At 43.9% G+C, this 22,220-nt stretch overlaps 1 protein-coding gene and 1 long non-coding RNA gene across 3 annotated transcripts in view; one reads left to right on the top strand and one right to left on the bottom strand.

Moving 5' to 3' along the window:
- LOC311517096 (uncharacterized protein) overlaps positions 1-18,453 on the bottom strand; it is a 68,734-nt gene extending 50,281 nt beyond the window's left edge. The window contains exon 1 of one of the 2 annotated variants that reach the window (XR_014710580.1): positions 18,316-18,453. Coding sequence is in view for 1 of the 2 variants with exons in the window: in XM_084621680.1 (XP_084477806.1) it covers positions 7,078-7,203 (126 nt within the window). In the remaining variant the exon portion in view is untranslated. Of the gene's footprint in view, positions 1-7,077; positions 7,223-18,315 lie in introns of those variants that run through there. The other variant, XM_084621680.1, reaches the window with a different exon arrangement.
- Positions 1-22,220, top strand: part of LOC311517097 — a 117,710-nt gene that overhangs the window by 32,641 nt on the left and 62,849 nt on the right. The gene's annotated exons all lie outside the window — the stretch shown is intronic.

Genomic DNA, 22,220 nt, shown 5'->3' with positions numbered 1-22,220 from the left:
AATTTTGAAAATTCTGCCAACATTTTCCATAGGTGAGGGGTCATTGAAACTGATATCACACTCCTAACAGATAAGCAAGAATGCAAGGGTGCATTTCCTGCATATGTGTGGCTTCAGACCCATTCCCTATGCTGCTCACTTGTGTGCTGCTTTGGTCCCTGCATAAGTGATTGCTGATTGGCATGGGAAAGTTTCCTACAGTGGGGGAAGGACCAAAGCTGCTCTGCCAAGAAACCTTTGGCAGAGGATTGATGAGTACCTCTGTGATGGGGTTGGGACTCACCACCGCAGTGCCTCCTGCTGTTCACTCTGGGAATTAGTTCATGTGGAGCACCCTCTGCTGGTGGTGTCCCTTCCGTCTCTCGCCTTTGACTGGCTTCTCGATCCACATTGCTCCCAGCTCGCGGTGTCCTCTCCAGGACACTGCCCTCCGGCAATGCCCCCAAGTCCACACTTGCCCCCTTCCGGCGGGCGGGTTTAACAGCAGTCCTTCCAGTTCACTCTTGCCACAGTGGCCAGCCACAACCCCTCGAGTCTAGCCCCTCTGTTCAAGGGCCGGTTGCAGTCTGTCACGGCCACTCTTCCACAGCCAGGTGCTGTACAAGGAGGAAGCCCGGACCCAAGCCCGCCCACTACTTTGGGTCCCGACCCAGGGACCCTCCAGTGGCAGCCTCCCTGCTCTCCTTCTCTCCCCTTCTCTAACTGTCCTTGGGCCACTTCCCCTCTCACCCTTTGCACCCTCTAGGCCCTTTCTATCAGGGCCTGCAGTCTGGCAGGTATTGGGCCGGAGCCCTTCTATGCTCCCCCAAGCCTGCCTAGCACTGGTCTGTCCGAGGTGCTTGTCTCCTGCTCAGGAGACAGACCTTCCTCCATGAAGGTCTGGGACAGAATGCCTGCTCCCTTCCTGGGCAGCCTTTGTATGGGGCCTAGCCTAGCTCTGGTTGGCTGGCTGTATTACTGGCCCTGACTGGCTCCCAGTAGGCCTTTTCCTGATTGGCTGCCCTTCTGTGCCACCACTCTGGCCTACTCTAGCCCTATCTCTCATAGGGGTGGGGCAAGCGCCCCACCACAACCTCCATGAAAAAAATTTAGAACTCTCTCTGTAGGATTCCCATGAAATCTTGGTGTGGATTAACACACTGTTCCAGCATGCTGCTTAGATACACAGGGAAATGTGGAGCATATGCAAATGCAGCTAGTTTTGTACATGTCTATCCCTTCACCCACTTCTAGAACGTATAGAGCAAAGGACACCTCTACCTCATATAACCGAGCAGCATCAACTCAAAAAGTTCAGGTTTCAGAGTAGCAGCCGTGTTAGTCTGTATTCGCAAAAAGAAAAGGAGGACTTGTGGCACCTTAGAGACTAACCAATTTATTAGAGCATAAGCTTTCGTGAGCTACAGCTCACTTCCTCAGATGCATATCGTGGAAACTGCAGCAGGCTTTATATATACACAGAGAATATGAAACAATACCTATTCCCACCCCACTGTCCTGCTGGTAATAGCTTATCTAAAGTGATTTCCAGCACAAATCCAGGTTTTCTCACCCTCCACCCCCCCACACAAATTCACTCTCCTGCTGGTGATAGCCCATCCAAAGTGACAACTCTTTACACAATGTGCATGACAATCAAGCTGGGCTATTTCCTGCATAAATCCAGGTTCTCACATCCCCCCACCCCCATACACACAGAAACTCACTCTCCTGCTGGTAATAGCTCATCCAAACTGACCACTCTTCAAGTTAAAATCCAAGTTAAACCAGAACATCTGGGGGGGGGGGGGTAGGAAAAAACAAGAGGAAACAGGCTACCTTGCATAATGACTTAGCCACTCCAAGTCTCTATTTAAGCCTAAATTAATAGTATCCAATTTGCAAATGAATTCCAATTCAGCAGTTTCTCGCTGGAGTCTGGATTTGAAGTTTTTTTGTTTTAAGATAGCGACCTTCATGTCTGTGATCGCGTGACCAGAGAGATTGAAGTGTTCTCCGACTGGTTTATGAATGTTACAATTCTTGACATCTGATTTGTGTCCATTTATTCTTTTACGTAGAGACTGTCCAGTTTGACCAATGTACATGGCAGAGGGGCATTGCTGGCACATGATGGCATATATCACATTGGTGGATGTGCAGGTGAACGAGCCTCTGATAGTGTGGCTGATGTTATTAGGCCCTGTGATGGTGTCCCCTGAATAGATATGTGGGCACGGTTGGCAACGGGCTTTGTTGCAAGGATAAGTTCCTGGGTTAGTGGTTCTGTTGTGTGGTATGTGGTTGTTGGTGAGTATTTGCTTCAGGTTGCGGGGCTGTCTGTAGGCAAGGACTGGCCTGTCTCCCAAGATTTGTGAGAGTGTTGGGTCATCCTTTAGGATAGGTTGTAGATCCTTAATAATGCGTTGGAGGGGTTTTAGTTGGGGGCTGAAGGTGACGGCTAGTGGCGTTCTGTTATTTTCTTTGTTAGGCCTGTCCTGTAGTAGGTAACTTCTGGGAACTCTTCTGGCTCTATCAATCTGTTTCTTTACTTCTGCAGGTGGGTATTGTAGTTGTAAGAAAGCTTGACAGAGATCTTGTAGGTGTTTGTCTCTGTCTGAGGGGTTGGAGCAAATGCGGTTGTATCGCAGAGCTTGGCTGTAGACGATGGATCGTGTGGTGTGGTCAGGGTGAAAGCTGGAGGCATGCAGGTAGGAATAGCGGTCAGTAGGTTTCCGGTATAGGGTGGTGTTTATGTGACCATTGTTTATTAGCACTGTAGTGTCCAGGAAGTGGATCTCTTGTGTGGACTGGACCAGGCTGAGGTTGGTGGTGGGATGGAAATTGTTGAAATCATGGTGGAATTCCTCAAGGGCTTCTTTTCCATGGGTCCAGATGATGAAGATGTCATCAATATAGCGCAAGTAGAGTAGGGGCTTTAGGGGACGAGAGCTGAGGAAGCGTTGTTCTAAATCAGCCATAAAAATGTTGGCATACTGTGGGGCCATGCGGGTACCCATAGCAGTGCCGCTGATCTGAAGGTATACATTGTCCCCAAATGTGAAGTAGTTATGGGTAAGGACAAAGTCACAAAGTTCAGCCACCAGGTTAGCCGTGACATTATCGGGGATAGTGTTCTTGACGGCTTGTAGTCCATCTTTGTGTGGAATGTTGGTGTAGAGGGCTTCTACATCCATAGTGGCCAGGATGGTGTTATCAGGAAGATCACCGATGGATTGTAGTTTCCTCAGGAAGTCAGTGGTGTCTCGAAGGTAGCTGGGAGTGCTGGTAGCGTAGGGCCTGAGGAGGGAGTCTACATAGCCAGACAATCCTGCTGTCAGGGTGCCAATGCCTGAGATGATGGGGCGCCCAGGATTTCCAGGTTTATGGATCTTGGGTAGTAGATAGAATATCCCAGGTCGGGGTTCCAGGGGTGTGTCTGTGCGGATTTGATCTTGTGCTTTTTCAGGAAGTTTCTTGAGCAAATGCTGTAGTTGCTTTTGGTAACTCTCAGTGGGATCAGAGGGTAATGGCTTGTAGAAACTCGTGTTGGAGAGCTGCCAAGCAACCTCTTGTTCATATTCCGACCTATTCATGACGACAACAGCACCTCCTTTGTCAGCCTTTTTGATTATGATGTCAGAGTTGTTTCTGAGGCTGTGGATGGCATTGCGTTCCGCATGGCTGAGGTTATGGGGCAAGTGATGCTGCTTTTCCACAATTTCAGCCCGTGCACGTCGGCGGAAGCACTCTATGTAGAAGTCCAGTCTGCTGTTTCGACCTTCAGGAGGAGTCCACCTAGAATCCCTCTTTCTGTAGTGTTGGTAGGGAGACCTCTGTGGATTAGTATGCTGTTCAGAGGTATTTTGGAAATATTCCTTGAGTCGGAGACGTCGAAAATAGGATTCTAGGTCACCACAGAACTGTATCATGTTCGTGGGGGTGGAGGGGCAGAAGGAGAGGCCCCGAGATAGAACAGCTGCTTCTGCTGGGCTGAGAGTATAGTTGGATAGGTTAACAATATTGCTAGGTGGGTTGAGGGAACCATTGCTGTGGCCCCTTGTAGCATGTAGTAGTTTAGAAAGTTTAGTGTCCTTTTTCTTTTGTAGAGAAGCAAAATGTGCGTTGTAAATGGCTTGTCTAGTTTTAGTAAAATCCAGCCACGAGGAAGTTTGTGTGGAAGGTTGGTTTTTTATGAGAGTATCCATTTTTGAGAGCTCTCAAAAATGGATACTCTCATAAAAAACCAACCTTCCACACAAACTTCCTCGTGGCTGGATTTTACTAAAACTAGACAAGCCATTTACAACGCACATTTTGCTTCTCTACAAAAGAAAAAGGACACTAAACTTTCTAAACTACTACATGCTACAAGGGGCCACAGCAATGGTTCCCTCAACCCACCTAGCAATATTGTTAACCTATCCAACTATACTCTCAGCCCAGCAGAAGCAGCTGTTCTATCTCGGGGCCTCTCCTTCTGCCCCTCCACCCCCACGAACATGATACAGTTCTGTGGTGACCTAGAATCCTATTTTCGACGTCTCCGACTCAAGGAATATTTCCAAAATACCTCTGAACAGCATACTAATCCACAGAGGTCTCCCTACCAACACTACAGAAAGAGGGATTCTAGGTGGACTCCTCCTGAAGGTCGAAACAGCAGACTGGACTTCTACATAGAGTGCTTCCGCCGACGTGCACGGGCTGAAATTGTGGAAAAGCAGCATCACTTGCCCCATAACCTCAGCCATGCGGAACGCAATGCCATCCACAGCCTCAGAAACAACTCTGACATCATAATCAAAAAGGCTGACAAAGGAGGTGCTGTTGTCGTCATGAATAGGTCGGAATATGAACAAGAGGTTGCTTGGCAGCTCTCCAACACGAGTTTCTACAAGCCATTACCCTCTGATCCCACTGAGAGTTACCAAAAGCAACTACAGCATTTGCTCAAGAAACTTCCTGAAAAAGCACAAGATCAAATCCGCACAGACACACCCCTGGAACCCCGACCTGGGATATTCTATCTACTACCCAAGATCCATAAACCTGGAAATCCTGGGCGCCCCATCATCTCAGGCATTGGCACCCTGACAGCAGGATTGTCTGGCTATGTAGACTCCCTCCTCAGGCCCTACGCTACCAGCACTCCCAGCTACCTTCGAGACACCACTGACTTCCTGAGGAAACTACAATCCATCGGTGATCTTCCTGATAACACCATCCTGGCCACTATGGATGTAGAAGCCCTCTACACCAACATTCCACACAAAGATGGACTACAAGCCGTCAAGAACACTATCCCCGATAATGTCACGGCTAACCTGGTGGCTGAACTTTGTGACTTTGTCCTTACCCATAACTACTTCACATTTGGGGACAATGTATACCTTCAGATCAGCGGCACTGCTATGGGTACCCGCATGGCCCCACAGTATGCCAACATTTTTATGGCTGATTTAGAACAACGCTTCCTCAGCTCTCGTCCCCTAAAGCCCCTACTCTACTTGCGCTATATTGATGACATCTTCATCATCTGGACCCATGGAAAAGAAGCCCTTGAGGAATTCCACCATGATTTCAACAATTTCCATCCCACCACCAACCTCAGCCTGGTCCAGTCCACACAAGAGATCCACTTCCTGGACACTACAGTGCTAATAAACAATGGTCACATAAACACCACCCTATACCGGAAACCTACTGACCGCTATTCCTACCTGCATGCCTCCAGCTTTCACCCTGACCACACCACACGATCCATCGTCTACAGCCAAGCTCTGCGATACAACCGCATTTGCTCCAACCCCTCAGACAGAGACAAACACCTACAAGATCTCTGTCAAGCTTTCTTACAACTACAATACCCACCTGCAGAAGTAAAGAAACAGATTGATAGAGCCAGAAGAGTTCCCAGAAGTTACCTACTACAGGACAGGCCTAACAAAGAAAATAACAGAACGCCACTAGCCGTCACCTTCAGCCCCCAACTAAAACCCCTCCAACGCATTATTAAGGATCTACAACCTATCCTAAAGGATGACCCAACACTCTCACAAATCTTGGGAGACAGGCCAGTCCTTGCCTACAGACAGCCCCGCAACCTGAAGCAAATACTCACCAACAACCACATACCACACAACAGAACCACTAACCCAGGAACTTATCCTTGCAACAAAGCCCGTTGCCAACCGTGCCCACATATCTATTCAGGGGACACCATCACAGGGCCTAATAACATCAGCCACACTATCAGAGGCTCGTTCACCTGCACATCCACCAATGTGATATATGCCATCATGTGCCAGCAATGCCCCTCTGCCATGTACATTGGTCAAACTGGACAGTCTCTACGTAAAAGAATAAATGGACACAAATCAGATGTCAAGAATTGTAACATTCATAAACCAGTCGGAGAACACTTCAATCTCTCTGGTCACGCGATCACAGACATGAAGGTCGCTATCTTAAAACAAAAAAACTTCAAATCCAGACTCCAGCGAGAAACTGCTGAATTGGAATTCATTTGCAAATTGGATACTATTAATTTAGGCTTAAATAGAGACTTGGAGTGGCTAAGTCATTATGCAAGGTAGCCTGTTTCCTCTTGTTTTTTCCTACCCCCCCCCCCCCAGATGTTCTGGTTTAACTTGGATTTTAACTTGAAGAGTGGTCAGTTTGGATGAGCTATTACCAGCAGGAGAGTGAGTTTCTGTGTGTATGGGGGTGGGGGGATGTGAGAACCTGGATTTATGCAGGAAATAGCCCAGCTTGATTGTCATGCACATTGTGTAAAGAGTTGTCACTTTGGATGGGCTATCACCAGCAGGAGAGTGAATTTGTGTGGGGGGGTGGAGGGTGAGAAAACCTGGATTTGTGCTGGAAATCACTTTAGATAAGCTATTACCAGCAGGACAGTGGGGTGGGAATAGGTATTGTTTCATATTCTCTGTGTATATATAAAGCCTGCTGCAGTTTCCACGATATGCATCTGAGGAAGTGAGCTGTAGCTCACGAAAGCTTATGCTCTAATAAATTGGTTAGTCTCTAAGGTGCCACAAGTCCTCCTTTTCTTTTTTCAAAAAGTTCACTTACCAGAACTTTCCTCTCCTGCATCATGCATGCCAGAGGCAGACTGCTGGGACTGGCTATACTCCTCCAGAGTGGAAAAGAGGTCCTGACTTGCCGTGCCACCAGATGACCCTGCCACATGCTCCACATCGTCCTCCATCTCGACCTCCTTGTCCATGACTTCATCCTTGTGGTTGAATCCACTGTCCGCTGCCTCCAGTCCTGCCAAAGTTGCCATGGGGCTCTTGGCAGTGGAGGTGGGGTTGCCTCTGAGAATGGCATCCAGGTCCTTATAGAAGTGACAGGTCTTCAGCACAGCACCAGAGCGATGGTTTCCCTTGCCTTCTAGTATGCCTGCCTCAGCTTCTTTATCTTCACACGGCACTGCTGTGTGTCCCATTCTTAGCCCTTATCCAACAAGCCACAAGAAAATCTGACTGTAGGTATTGAAGTTCCTATGGCTGGAGTGGAGCTGGGATTGCACAGCCTCCTCTCCCCACAGTACCAGCAGATCCAACAACTCAAGTGTGCTCTAAGCAGGAGAGCGTTTGTGGTGTGGAGCCGCCATAGTCCACATGGTCCACACTTAGCAAACGAGAAGTGGAATTCCAAAAATTCCCGGGCCTTTTAAGGGGGAGGGACAGATGCCTGTGTATTTGTTGATATAACTTTGCGTCAAAAAGCTAGCTCTATGCCTCTCATCGAGGTGGTTTTATTCGGCAAAGCAGGAGAGTTTTGTCAGCAGAAGGAGCATTGCAGTGTGTACACCTCCACGGTTTTGTCAATGAAACCTGACTTTTGTTGACAAAACTGTGTCATATAGACAAGGCCTGAGTCAGAGAACCACATGGTCTATCTGTGTCTACTGGTCTCAATAAAGAGCCCTCTTTGTAATTAATTACAACAATGTCTTCCCTCTTCTGTATCATAAGAGACAGTACAATAGATAGATAGCAGACAGGCATCCACATAAGAACAGTCATCAATACAAATAGTAGTATCTAGGACCATTGCCCGTGGTCTTGGCAGAGAGGCCAAAGACTGAATGGGCATGGACACCGACGTACTCTCTTAGTTGTAGGTTGTCTCTCCAAACTATGATTAAGGCAAAATTGTATGCAAGGTTCTATCTGTTTATAAAGATAAATTTAAAAAATCAGTCTTCAGGGCTATCAATCTGATACTTCTCATAGGCACCAAATCACTTTAAAAACATTTATTAATTTACCTAAGTGTATGCCATGTAAAGGGGGTCCTAAATCATCCTGGCCTCTGGATTCCATAACTACAGTAGAAGTTTATAAAAATGCGAATCCAACTGGATTGAATTAGTTATTAAGGACCCTGTTCATATTTTCATTCAGCTAAGCCTGTCAGAATCTGTCTGCCACCTGGAGGAGACAGGAAAAGAAAGATGCTGTTCTCTCTTCAGTTGGACTCCTTTCAGCTCTCCTAATGTACTATAAGCAACCTTTAAAATAAGAAGGATGCTCACTGCTTTTTGAGCCACCAGATTGCCCATTACTGAGCCCAAAACAAAAGCGATAGTTTCTGCAATATCTCATCGAGCTAAAGATGACTGGTTTCATTCACTCCACTAATGTACATTGGGCCTAATACAAGAGAGAAGGCTGTGTCATTCTGTGCTTTGAAAGAAAATGTGGTCATTAAGAATAGCAGGGAAAATAGCTTTAAAAGACACAATCTCTAGAGGGGCAAGTTATGCAGTGAGAAGAAACAGCAGCATTGCAATAGGTAGTAATGTAACTGACTATTAAAGCAGATGACTGGGAGTCAAAACAACAATTCTATTTCTGACTCTCCCAGAGAATAGTAGTGTGATCTTGGGAAGGTCACTTAGCCTCTCTGACCAGCGGTCTCTTCTCCATAAAATAGAGGGAATACTTACCTCAAGGCTACATCTGTTAACGTTTATAAAATGCTTGGGAAACTAACATAGAAGTTACCATAAAAGGGCAAAATGTTATATTTATTATGATGCTGATAGCAAGAAGAGTAACAATAACCTATACAAACAGAGCAGCAGCAATGAAGCTAGTTAAGGAGCTGTTCTGGGCACCGACACAAACATTACCAGATCAAAATCTCTTCTTGTCAGTGCTAGCAATAAGAGTACTTGTAATACCGTGAAGAGACAAAGAATGGGCCTGATTTTTTCATTTCACTTTGGTGTAAATCAGTAGTACCACCAATGAAGTTAGTGAAATGACGCCAGTGTAACACCAGCATAAGAGAGGTCAGACACCGTCTATTCATACTAGAAGATAGCCATCTGAAACAGGAAAGAGACTCTCCAGTAGGTAATTCTTCAGCATTTCCAAGTATTCCTGACAGCAGCAGAATGGCCTAAGCAGAGGTTAGTAATGCATTGAAGTTGCTAGTACTTCAGGGCATGATTAGAATTTAAAATGACCTTGACAAATTAGACCATTGGTCTGAAGTCAACAAGATGACAATAAAGACAAGTGCAAAGTACTGCACTTAGGAAGCAAAATCAAAGGAACAGCTACAGAATGGGGAATAACTGGCTAGGTAGTAGCACGGCTAAAAAGGATCTGAGGATTATAATGGATCACAAATTGAATATGAGTCACAATGTGATGCAGTTACAAAAAAAAAGACTAATATTCTGAGGTGCATTAACAGAAGGATCCTATCTAAGACCTGGTAGGTAATTGTCCCACTCTACTTGGTACTGATGATGCTTCAGTTGGAGTAGTGTGTGCAACTCGGGGCTCCATGCTTCGAGAAAGATGTGGATAAATTGGAGCGAGTCCAGAGGAGAGCAACAAAAATGATAAAAATGCTTTGAAAACTTGATCTACAAAAATCGGCATGTTCAGTCTTGAGAAAAGAAAACTCAGGGGGGACATAAGTTTTGAAGTATTTTAAGGCCTGTTTCAAAGAGGATCATGATTAGTTGTTCTCCATGTCCACGGAAGGTAGAAGAAGATATAATGAGCTTACTCTGCAACAAGGGAGATTTAGGTAACATATTATGAAACACTCTAACTCTAAGGGTAGTTAATATCTGGAACTGGCTTCCAAGGGAGGTTGTGGAATCCCCATCATTGGAGGTTTTTAAGAACAGGTAAGGCAAATACTTGTCAGGGATAGTGTAGGTTTACTTAATCCTGCCTCAGGGCAGGGAGCTGGACTTGATAACCTCTTGAGGTCTCTTCTAGCCCTATATTTCTATGACCGTGCACTCAACTTTCTAGTCATGTATTCAATTTTCATAGTATCCAGAAGGCAGTAGCAATACAAATCCAAGAGATTCAACGGATTAACAGTAATAATACTTAACACTTATATAGCACTTTGTATCCTCAAAGAACTGTACAAATATTAACTAATGAATATAAACTAATTAATATTACCCCATTACTATCTCTTGACACTGAGTGGGATCAAACTGATACTAATGAAGCAAATTATTCATCCACTATCTACCTTTTCATGTTTCTAGCCCTCTGCACTTGAGGATGCTGTGCTGAACTCCAAAAATCAATTTTGACAAGGTAAGAAAAAGTCACGTAGTCATAATATGGACTGCAAAGTCTACCTTAGATCATTGTTAATGTATAAGGTAGAAAACAGTGCCATGATTATTCTTAAAAAGAAGTCTTCTGCCATAATCCCACTTGGTATGTTATCTCCTGAGTTAAGCACCACAGGGCCTGCACATTACTTGTTCTAGTAGTGGTTCAAGTGCAGCTTGATATGCTGCAAGGTACTGTTGGTGATTCTACAGACGGCTCGGCTCTTTGAGTCGGTATGTCCCAGTATGATGTTAAGGGGCAACATACTATTGGAGCTGAAATGTTAAAGCAATGTCCTGAACACCTAAACAAAGTATAACAAAGCGTATTTCACTGATTCACAGGGGTGTTGTGAGAATGAATTCATACTTATAAAGTACTTTGGAGAGAAAAGTGCTATGGAAATGCTAAGCATAATTACTACTGTATATTATAGTACTACATAGTTTTTGTAGTAGTAGCTGAGTGTTGGCACTAGTGTCCTGGGCAATCACTAATTTGCCTAAATAATTGCAATTTGCCTATTTAACATTTCCCCTGTAGTTTCAATTGCATACGCTATTTATCATTGCCTATGATAGACTTGTGCAGCATGCTATTGCCTGTTAATTATTGCATTTCAATTGAAGCTGAAGTAATTCTGTGTGCATGTGTGTCAGAGAAAGAGAACTAATTTCAGTCATGATGTGATGAATGGGAAACAAGACAGTAGAAATGAGATGGAGAGGAAGGACAGTGGTTATAGCAGTAGGATTATACAGCTACTCAAAAAGAACAGGAGGACTTGTGGCACCTTAGAGACTAACAAATTTATTTGAGCATAAGCTTTCGTGAGCTACAGCTCACTTCATTGAATGCATTCAGTGGAAAATACAGTGGGGAGATTTATATACACAGAGAACATGAAAGAATGGGTGTTACCATACACACTGTAAGGAGAGTGATCAGGTAAGTTGAGCTATTACCAGCAGGAGAGTGGGGGGGAAAAAACCTTTTGTAGTGATAATCAAGGTGGGCCATTTCCAGCAGTTGACAAGAAGGTCTGAGGAACGGGGGGGCGGGAAGGGAGGAATAAACATGGGGAAATAGTTTTACTTTGTTTAATGACCCATCCACTCCCAGTCTTTATTCAAGCCTTAGTTAATTGTATCCAGTTTGCAAATTAATTCCAATTCAGCAGTCTCTTGTTGGAGTCTGTTTTTGAAGTTTTTTTGTTGAAGAATTGCCACTTTTAGGTCTGTAATTGAGTGACCAGAGAGATTGACATGTTCTCTGACTGGTTTTTGAATGTTATAATTCTTGATGTCTGATTTGTGTCCATTTATTCTTTTACGTAGAGACTGTCCAGTTTGGCCAATGTACATGGCAGAGGGGCATTGCTGGCACATGATGGCATATATCACATTGGTAGATGTGCAGGTGAACGAGCCTCTGATAGTGTGGCTGATGTGATGAGGCCCTATGATGGTGCCCCCTGAATAGATATGTGGACACAGTTGGCAACAGGCTTTGTTGCAGATTTAGGTTCCTGGGTTAGTGGTTCTGTTGTGTGGTGTGTGGTTGCTGGTGAGTATTTGCTTCAGGTTGGGGGGCTGTCTGTAGGCAAGGACTGGCCTGTCTCCCAAGATCTGTGAGAGTGATGGGTCAAAATTCAGGATAGGTTGTAGATCCTTGATGATGCATTGGAGAGGTTTTAGTTGGGGGCTGAAGGTGATGGCTAGTGACGTTCTGTTATTTTCTTTGTTGGGCCTGTCCCATAGTAGGTAACTTCTGGGTACTCTCCTGGCTCTGTCAATCTGTTTCTTCACTTCAGCAGGTGGGCACTGTAGTTGTAAGAATGCTCAGCTGAGACTAGGGTACAGCACAGTGAGCGCAATGATTTTCATTTCAAATATACATGAAATAAAGTAGTAGGTGTACTGACTCATCTCTTGCATGCATTGTGTCCAATCTAGGGGTTCAGGAGGGACAGGACTGAGAAAGTAGTGGTCTGGCCAACCAACTCAGTGAGGGTGTTCCAAATATAGGGAATAGGGTGGAAGAAAATGTAGAGACCGCTATGGGAGAAGCAAACAAACAGGACCTCAAGGCCACCAGCACTGAATGACTGGAATGAAGGAATGAAGGGGCAGGAACAGGGGGAAATGATGTGATAAGAGAGCAGGCAGGATAGGTAGGAGATGACAGGGCTTTGAAGGAAAGGAGAAGAAGTTTAAACCTAGTACATTAAAGAATATACAGCATGACCCACACAGGCTTTGGAAATCAGAGAATAGCCATAGAGCCGTTCACTCTGTCCTCTCTGTAAATCCACCCCCTACACCACAGGGTGGGAGCATGGGACTCAAGAACTCTTATACCAGTTTAACTCTGGCCAGGGAATTACCACTAACTTTTAGGTTATGCTCTCCAAAATGGCATAGACTTCTTAGTATAACTGAGAACAAGGTCCTATATCTGTGTCATTGGACTCAAGCAGCATGATCACTGGTCTTTCCCAGGATCTGACTGAGACTATGATTTGCCTGAGATAAATGGCTCAATTTAAGTTTGGATGAGACTGAACTGAGACAGGTGGGTAGGCAGGGAATAGTGGAATGAGGAGATGATAGTGGTAACCCACTCCCACACTTTGAATGAGGATGAATGTCCACCCTTTGTCACTCGTGTTCACGACCTTAGAGGTTGTCAGATCCTCAGCTGCTTTTAGAAGTCTAGATAGGAACAATGGGCAAGAGTGCTTTTCCACCTTTACTTGGCTAGGAGATTTTGTCCTTGTCTTTCAAATTCTTTCTCTACAGTTATTTAAATCTTTGCCACCTCCAGACTGAACTATCCTAATGAACCTTACATAGGGAAATTAACTCACAAATTTCCACTAGTGTGGAATGTGGCCGCCTGCCTACTTAACAGTGGCTTGTGCATGGAGCATATTATCCCTGTCCTCCATATTCTATATTGGCTTGTAGTTCACTTCCAGATGCAATTGATGGCACTGGTTTTGCTCTATGAAGCCTTTTATGGTTTGGACCTGCTCCAAGACAGTAGTTGAGATCATCTGGAATGCTTGTGCTAATTCAATTGTCCTTTGATTTGTTCATGTGATGCCTTGGGCAAGGCATTCCCAGTGGAGTCCTATTGACTCTGCAATTTTATTCCCTTATCCTTAATCCAAAAGAGCCCAAGTTCGTTGACCTGGCTACCTTATAAAATTTACCTGTTTACACAGGCTTTTCCTGAATGGGGTGGGCTGAAGAAGGCGGGGTCTTAATCTTTTGTGGGGAGGGTTGTTCCTTTTTTATTATTGTTGATGCTATGTCAATTATGTATTTATTACTGTGTTTTTGATGAACTGTTTTTGTGCACCTATATATGGAAAAAAGGGACATTACATTAACTGGCATGTGGATTACTCTGTATTTACTCAGACAAGTTTCTATGATTTGATTCTTCCTCTGCAGTGGCATTTGACTAACCAAACAAAAAACACTCATCTATAGCATCCTAAAGATAGGTACAATGAAGAAAGAAATCCAGACAGATGAGGTACAGGGTTTTGAGCAATATTAAATTTCAGAATCCTCAACTTATTTGTGAAATATTAATGCATTATTAATAGGGTTATTGATTAATTGCAGTTAACTCATATGATTAACTCAAAAAATTAATCATGATTAAAAAAATTGATCATGATTAATCACAGTTTTAATTGCACTATTAAATAATAGAATACCAACTAAAATTTATTAAATATTTTGGGATGTTTTTCTACATTTTCAAATATATTGATTTCAATTACACTGTTTTATTTTTGAATGCTTTTTGTACATAATTCTACATTAATACCTTCAACTTTCATTCTAAAGAGCTTGCATTACAGTAATTGTATTAGGTGAATTTAAAAATACTATTTCTTTTCTTTCTTACAGTACAAATATTTCTAATAAAAATGAATATAAAGTGAGCACTAAACACTTTATATTCTGTGTTGTAATGGAAATCAATATATTTGAAAATGTAGAAAACGTCCAAAAAATTTTAAACAAATGGTATTTAATTATTGTTGAGCAGCGTGATTAATCGTGTGATTAATCGTGATTACTTTTTTTAATCACTCAACCGCCCTAATGATTAATTATTATTATTATTCCCCTTCATGTGCAAATTGGATCACTGTTATTGATTTAAGTATGTAAAAATGGATTTAGGTCCCAACTTGAGGGATCCAGGTTTGAAAATTTTTGGCATTGTCAGCATCATGTGCTGCATTATCTTTTCAAGCAACAGTACAGCCTTTCGTAGGTGGATTTCAGGTGATGAGGCACATAACTGAAAACCTAACGTAGCTGTGATCTTACATGACATATATACCAGCAAATTTTCACTATTACTTTATTGTATTCTTATTATGTATTTGTTGTATACACATATTCACAGTACTGGTTGCATATAAACAACTTTTATGAGCTCTGTTGCTGTATCTACATTAGCATATTTTGCACCTGTTTTTCACCAATGAAGTATCTCCACCGTTATTAAATGCTATTGTCTTCCTGACATGGTGCAAAAAATAGTATAGACAGGGCTCAACTAGCACTTAACCTCTAGCTGCACTGCTGCTGAAAAATGTGTGCAAAATGAGTTAAGGTACATTCAGGTTTATGTTACATAAACATACAGCAGTACACAGGACTAGAAGATGGTACACATGATTATCTAAGAGTATGAAATTATAGTATCATCGAGATATAGTATTTGTTCATATAATTAAGGCCTGTGTAGCACGGCATTCACACAAGGGCAGAGTTAAGGTTAATTTGGCTGACAGCTCACTAAAGAGTTAATTTTTAAAGGCATAACTCTGGTACTTCTTAATGGTTACTAAGAACAGAAGAAAAGTGGCTATTGTAACATGGTACAGCTGCTTCTAGTTATCTCTGTGTGTGTTTCGATTTTTTTATTGTATGATAATTTATTTTGGGGGGCATGAGGGCACATAACCCGATTTTACTTCATTAATCTGGTACGTGCACACTGCCCCCTTCTGGAAATTGGATTTAAAAATCTGACATAATACCTGGCTGCGAGGATTCACTATTGATAAGAAAACTTTCTCTTAAAAGGACAATTTGTCTATATTGGGAAGACTTTATGAATAGATTGTTCAAAGCAATGCACACAAAGCATGCACATCAGTGCTGCTTAATTTATTACTAGACGAATGTGTGTATCACCGGCTTTTTGATTTAAAAATGTATCTTTTCTTCCCTCAGACACAGTAACTGATTTTGGTCCTTTATACCTGAATTTTTATGAATGTTCTTATTGTCATCACAGAGCAAAGCAATCTAATTCAGTGACAAAACCCCTATTTTTTCAAAACCCCTATTAACTAAACACTGAAGTAATTAGTTCTGAGAATGGAATTACCCAGGATTTGGTCTGCCACTCTCTCTTCTGCTCTCTCTTTCTCTCTCTCTCTCTCTTTTTTTTTTTAATGTATGTGGCACACAGGGATCTTCAAAACAAATCATTTATGATTTATTATCCGAGGTTTAATTTAAGTTTTGACTCTTTAGCAGGACTTTGCTAGTGAGATAATTAGTGAATGTAGATGCGTTTTCCCTTCAAATACTCTAATAATATAATTCATTCTTGACATGGAATGGCTACCCATGTGAAAATATGGTTTATTTTTCACACACGTGCCATGAACTAAATTAGGCTGAGCCCCAAAGGTGTAGTGTGTGGGATCCTGCAAGGTTTGGAGGCTCTGTTGAAGGATTTCACTTTGTTCCCATTGTACTGAATAATAAACACTGTGCAAAATCCACAGCACAATTTTAAAATGTGAACACTGAATCCTGCACTAGGTTGCTTCAATCAGCACTTCTCTATAATTCCCACCAGCTCTGCCTGCTCCCCTCCATCATGATATCCCTTCCTCCTCCCATGAGCACAAACCCATATCCCACATCAACATCCTCCTCTTTCTTTTCTTCCTCACCTGCAGTGGCCTTTGCCCAGCCCCGGCCTGCTCTCCAGCTCCCCACCCATGCCTGCCAGCCAAAGTTGAGAGTTCTACCAACTGTTAGAACCAGCGTCAAGAGTCTAGCCAAGGGTCAGAGCCAGAATCTGAGTTGGGAGTCAAGCTGAGCATCAGGGCTGGAGTGGGAAAAGAGGGCCAGGGATCAGGAACAGGTCAGGAAAGCAAGAGACAAGGGCTCAGAAGTCAGGCCAAAAGTCAGAGACCAACATAGCAGCCAGCCAAGAATTCACCCAGTTGCCCAGACAACTTCCTGTGCCTCCTTCTGGCTTAAATAGTGCAGACAGACCAATCGGTGGGGCATTGCACTCCTTGTATCAGGATTCCCATGCTAATTACCTCTGGAGGGCATATGATTCCATTAGCCACTCAGCCCACCAGTTACTTGCAAGCTGCTGGATGGTGGTTGGGATGTGAAGATTGCCTGAGGACTAGCAGACCCCTGTTCAATATACATGGATACTCATACTCCTGTCTTTCCCTCTTTCTTTCCTCACAATCTCGTACACTTAATACAGGTGATTTAAACATCCATGTTCATGACCCATTTAATTCCTAAGATGCACATTTCCTCACCTCTTCATTCAACCTGCCACCCTCGTTCAACTCTCCCACTCAGAAAAAGAGTAGTTCATTTGGCTTAGTCTTCACCATGTATTATATTTGGACTCAGCAGAGAAGGAGATAGACACAGCCACAGAGGGAGGTGATAGAAACACAGCTGTCTGTTGTGGAGACTTTATTGTTCAGCAGTAAAACTGTAAACAACATGAAAGTGAGGTTTTATGCTGGGGCGAGGCAGAGTGCTCAAATATTTAAAGGGAATGGACAACACATTCCTTCACCCTACTCTAAAAAACTTCCAAAATATATATATACACACATTATCATTTACACGACTAACATGAAACACTGTATAACCTAAGTAAAAGTTGAAGGTGGATTACTACAGTTGCAAGGCATTATTCTGCCTTGGAATAGCAACTCACTAACTAAACAATTTATAAGTTCAGGCACACAACTGGTTTTTGCACTGTCTTGGGATAATGTGATGATAGTGGTGTTTCAGTGTCCTGGACAACAGGAACAGTTCAGAGTAGAAAACCAACTTGTGCACAATGGCCACATAGAAATCTCTTATGGTCCTCTGTCTCGATAATTCAGGAGGCAAACCTCTCGGCTCACAGTAAAGTCCAGAGAATCCTTCTCTGTGGATTCCATGACAATAACTACTTCAACAGCCTTCTTGAATGTAAGCCAGAGACAAACTGGTCACACAGGGCATCACTTAATGTTTATCCAAACTGACAATGATCTGATAACTTACATAGTGCAGCAACAAAATGTGCTATTGATTCTCCACTTCCCTGATGTCGCTGATGGAACCGACATTGTTTTGTTATCATCAATGGGTAGGAAAAACATATTCCTGCATTGCTGCAGTAATTGTGGCATACATGGCAGTTCTGGGCACAGATGGAGGCAGTCTGTATGCCTTCATACCCATCACTCTCAGCAAGTTTGAAACTCTTTGAACTTCTGAAATAAGACTTGCAAGCTACAAATTGCTCAAAAAGTTCTAGGTACACAGGATCCATGATTTCTGTCAAATGCACCAATATTGCAAACAGAAATTGCCATTTCACTTCTTACCTGTTGGATTTCACCCTCCTGGATGTTTGCTCATTGGGCATTTTTCTTTCTTTCTTTCTTTTTTTTTTTACTATCTGTGCTTGATCCCCCTTTGCTGGCTGGGTGCTTACACACTTCCTTAGCTGTGCTTTGGCTGCTTCTGTTGGCTATACACCCTCAGTGCAGACTAAAGTGTCTGTCTCTCTCTCTCTGCCTGCTTGCATGTGGTCAGCCAGATGGCTGCTTGCTTCCTGCTCACTGCTTTGTCTCTGCAGCAGCTAGGCAGCAACAACAGAATACTCCTCCTCACTGCTTTGTTTGCACAGCATCGGGGGTAATTGCAGAACTTTTCCACTTTGTTCTGTCTTTAGTTGCCTACTTCTCCTCTCTTTCTACTTGGTTCACTCTGTACCTGACGCAAAAGGAAGCAGCAGTCTACATCTTTGTGTTTCTTGGTGAACTCTTTTTCCTTTTTAAAAAGTTATCTTCTTACTTTTTCTTATCCTCGTTCAGGCACCGGAACTCACATAGGTGAGTGGAGGCTTAACTAGTCAGGGTTTAAACCATATAAATGGTAGGAATTACTATCTATTATTATAGGTACCATCTACTATACTCACTACACTCACTAATTTGCTAACAAACCTCTTGATTGGGTAAGGACTAAAGGGCATCTGTATTTGTTGCTGTTTATTGCAGTGAAAATACTATTGATGAGAATTCCAGAAACTGCAAGTTGTTGAAAAGATATATTGTTTTTCAAGATTTAACTCTCCAGAAACTAGAATTATTTGATGATCTATCCAGAATGCATATATTAGTTGCCAACAAAATGTCATTTAAAAGGTAAAAAAGAAGAACTTCTGTAATTTTCCAGATACGCTATGAAAATATCAAATAACTTTTGGATGCTAACCCAGTGGTTTCTTCTACAAATTAAATCCACACACAGAATATTTATGAAATGAAAACACCTTCCACAGTGATCTTAATCTTCAGTGCTTTAACACAATTCAAAATATAAATGAAAAAAGGGGGGAAATAGAATAATGATATTTAAATAGTCTTCTTTGAGTGTTTCTTTATACGTGTCATGAATATAGGGGGAAGGGTAGCAACCTTTATGTATGCTTGGCAGCTGCACTGGATTCCTTACCTGTAAAGGGTTAAGCATTTCAAATAATCTAGTTGCCACCTGATAAGAAGGACCAATGAGGAAAGAAGATGCTTTCAAATCTGGGGGAAGGTTTTGTTTTGTTGTTCTATGGGTTGTTTCATCTCCAGATAGAGGGAGAAGCCAAGCAGGTACAATATTGCCTGAAACATATACCTGGAATAATCCATCTAAACCCACAGAAACTGTGAGTAGGGCAAGGAAATGTGGTAGGTTATCTTTTGTTTTGGCTTGTGAATTTTGCTATGCTACAGAGGTAGTTTCATTCCTGTTTTTGTAACTGTGAAGCTGAGCCCAGAGGGGAATCCTCTGTGTTTTAAATTATTTATTACCCTGTAAAGTTACCTTCCATCCTGATTTTGCAGGTGTGATTCTTTTACTTTTTTTTATAATGAAGTTCTTTTTTTAAGAACCTGATTGATTTCAGTGTCCTGAAGACAAAGGGTCTGGTCTGTGCTCACATTGCTAAGGCAACTGATTGATATATTCTTCTCAAGCCTCCCCAGGAAATGGGGTGAAGGGTCTTGGGGGGATATTTTGTGGGGATAGGGATTCCAAGTGACCCTTCCCTGAATATTTTTTGTAAATCACTTGGTAGTGGCAGCAATCAGTCTAAGGAACTAGTGCCTTAGAGACGTTTTAACCTAAACTGGTAAAATATAAGCTATGGGGGGTCTTTTATGTGGGTCCCCACATGTGTACCCCAGAGATCAGAGTGTTGGGGGGAAACCCTGACAACATGTGTTCCACTTCTAGTGGTATGAATGCGCCTCATGCCTTGGAGGTTGTAACACTTTAGGCAGCAATGGCTTTTGGTCACACCTGTTCCCCTGATGACCTAAGCTTCTCCCCACGCAAAGTATAGAAGGGGTGGAGTAACTAACTAACCCGCATTTCCCTTCAGCTGCTCCTGGCTGTGGGACGACGCAGATAGCAGTGTCAACTCGTTTTTTCAGTTGTGTATTTTATTAGAATTTTGTAAATAGTTACTTATTTAGAATAGGCATATAGTGCAGTCATTAGTGAAGTGTTTTTAGTAGGATTTTGCTAGGTTTATTTTCTGCCCTCTAGAGAGGGTTCTGTGGGACATTAAATGTTGAGAGTCCTGTAGGGCTGTTATGCCCATTAGTGACCCATATTCAAGGTGAGGGACATTTAAAATGTAAGGCCTGTAAAACCCTCACTCAGGCTATGTCTACTCTTGGAGCTAGGGGTGTGATTCCCATCTTACAGACGCCCTTGCCCTGGCTCTCATCGAGGTAGCATGCTAAAAAGAGTAGCCTAGCTGCTGAAGCATGGGCGAGCGTGAGAGGCAGCACAGGTGAGGTGTCCTGAGTACATACCCATGGGGTCCATGTAGGTTTGTACTCTGGGCTGCTAAGTCCATGTTGCCGCTCACTATGGCCCCTGCTCCCGCTGCTACACTATTTTTAGCACGCTAACTCAGTGAGCCCTTGCGCACGTCTGTGCGAGCTGGGAATCACACCCCTAGCTCCAAGTGCAGACTTAACCTAAGAGTGCAGCTAAATCTAGGGACAACAGGATGTTGATCTTTGAAGGTAGAACTCGGAGGCCGATCTCTGAACCAGATGGAGGGACAGGATTTCTCTAGTCTGGGACAGTCTTCACTGAAAAGTGTCCCAGCAATTGCCTTAATCTCTGGGGTTCTGCCTGCTCCTGCATCTGTGGCTGTGAGTGGAAACAGGCATCACTCCTCTCAGAGCACAGAGGAAGAGCTCCTCACAAGACTTCCTCAAAGACAAGGAGGCTTGGTTCCGCCCTTTGTGTCTTGGGGAAGAAGGAAGCTCTGAAAGCAGCCCTTTACTCCTCTGTTTGGCAAGATGAAGCCTGGAAGATTTTGCCCATGGTCGTATTATGGGCACCCAAGCAGAGCTCTGTGCCCGGCACTACTACCCTCCTTTCCTGGTCAGCTCTCAGCTGTCTGCAGCAGGGGTTCTTGCTGATCATACTCTCTGAGGGCTGGGTCAGTTACAGCCCCTGGAGGGCTGACTTGCTTAGTGCAGGCATCCTCAGACTGAGCAGCACACAAGGAGGAACCAGATCAATGATCTTGTGCAGAGAAGTAACCATTCTATGGAACCGGTGTATCCAGTGATGAGCTGCCAAAATCTTAACAACCGGTTCCCTCCTTACCCCACGAGGGGGTCGTGGCCTGCCTCCTGCCCCGCCCCCCGGGTCTCCTGCCCCATCCAACTCTCCTGTGTTCTTTGACGCCCCCCCTGGCACCCCTGCCCTATCCACCCCCCTCCCCTAACTGTCCCCAGAACTGGGCAGGAGGGTCTCGTGGTCCACCGTAGTGGGTGCCCACCCCGCCCCGCCCCTAAGAGCCAGAGGGACCTGCCGGGGGGGCGAGGTGAGGAGTCCTGGCGGTGCTTACCCGGAGCGGCTCCCAGGAAGCATCTGGCAGGTCCCTCTGGCTCCTAGGGGTGGGGTAGCATAGCTGGGGGGGATCAGGGGGAGCGGTCACTCCCTCCACTGATCACATCAAAAGTGGCGCCTTAGGCACCGACCCTGTGGGCACTTTGGGGCTGGAGCGCACTCATGGGGAAAATTTGATGGGTGCAGAGCACCCACCAGCAGCTCCCCACCCGGCCCCAGCTCACCTCCGCTCCGCCTCCTCCTCTGAACCCCCCCGCTTCCTGCAAATCAGATGTTTGCACGGGAAGCCTGGGAGAGCTGAGAAGCAAGCGGTGGCTTTGCGCTCAGGCCCAGGGAGGCAGAGGTGAGCTGT

This window comes from Lepidochelys olivacea (genome assembly GCF_965140295.1).
Source record: "Lepidochelys olivacea isolate rLepOli2 genome assembly, chromosome: 2".
In the NCBI taxonomy this organism is placed as follows: Eukaryota; Metazoa; Chordata; order Testudines; family Cheloniidae; genus Lepidochelys; species Lepidochelys olivacea.
The sequence above is the reverse complement of the archived record's forward strand: the minus strand, read 5'-3'. Positions and strand labels throughout refer to the sequence as shown.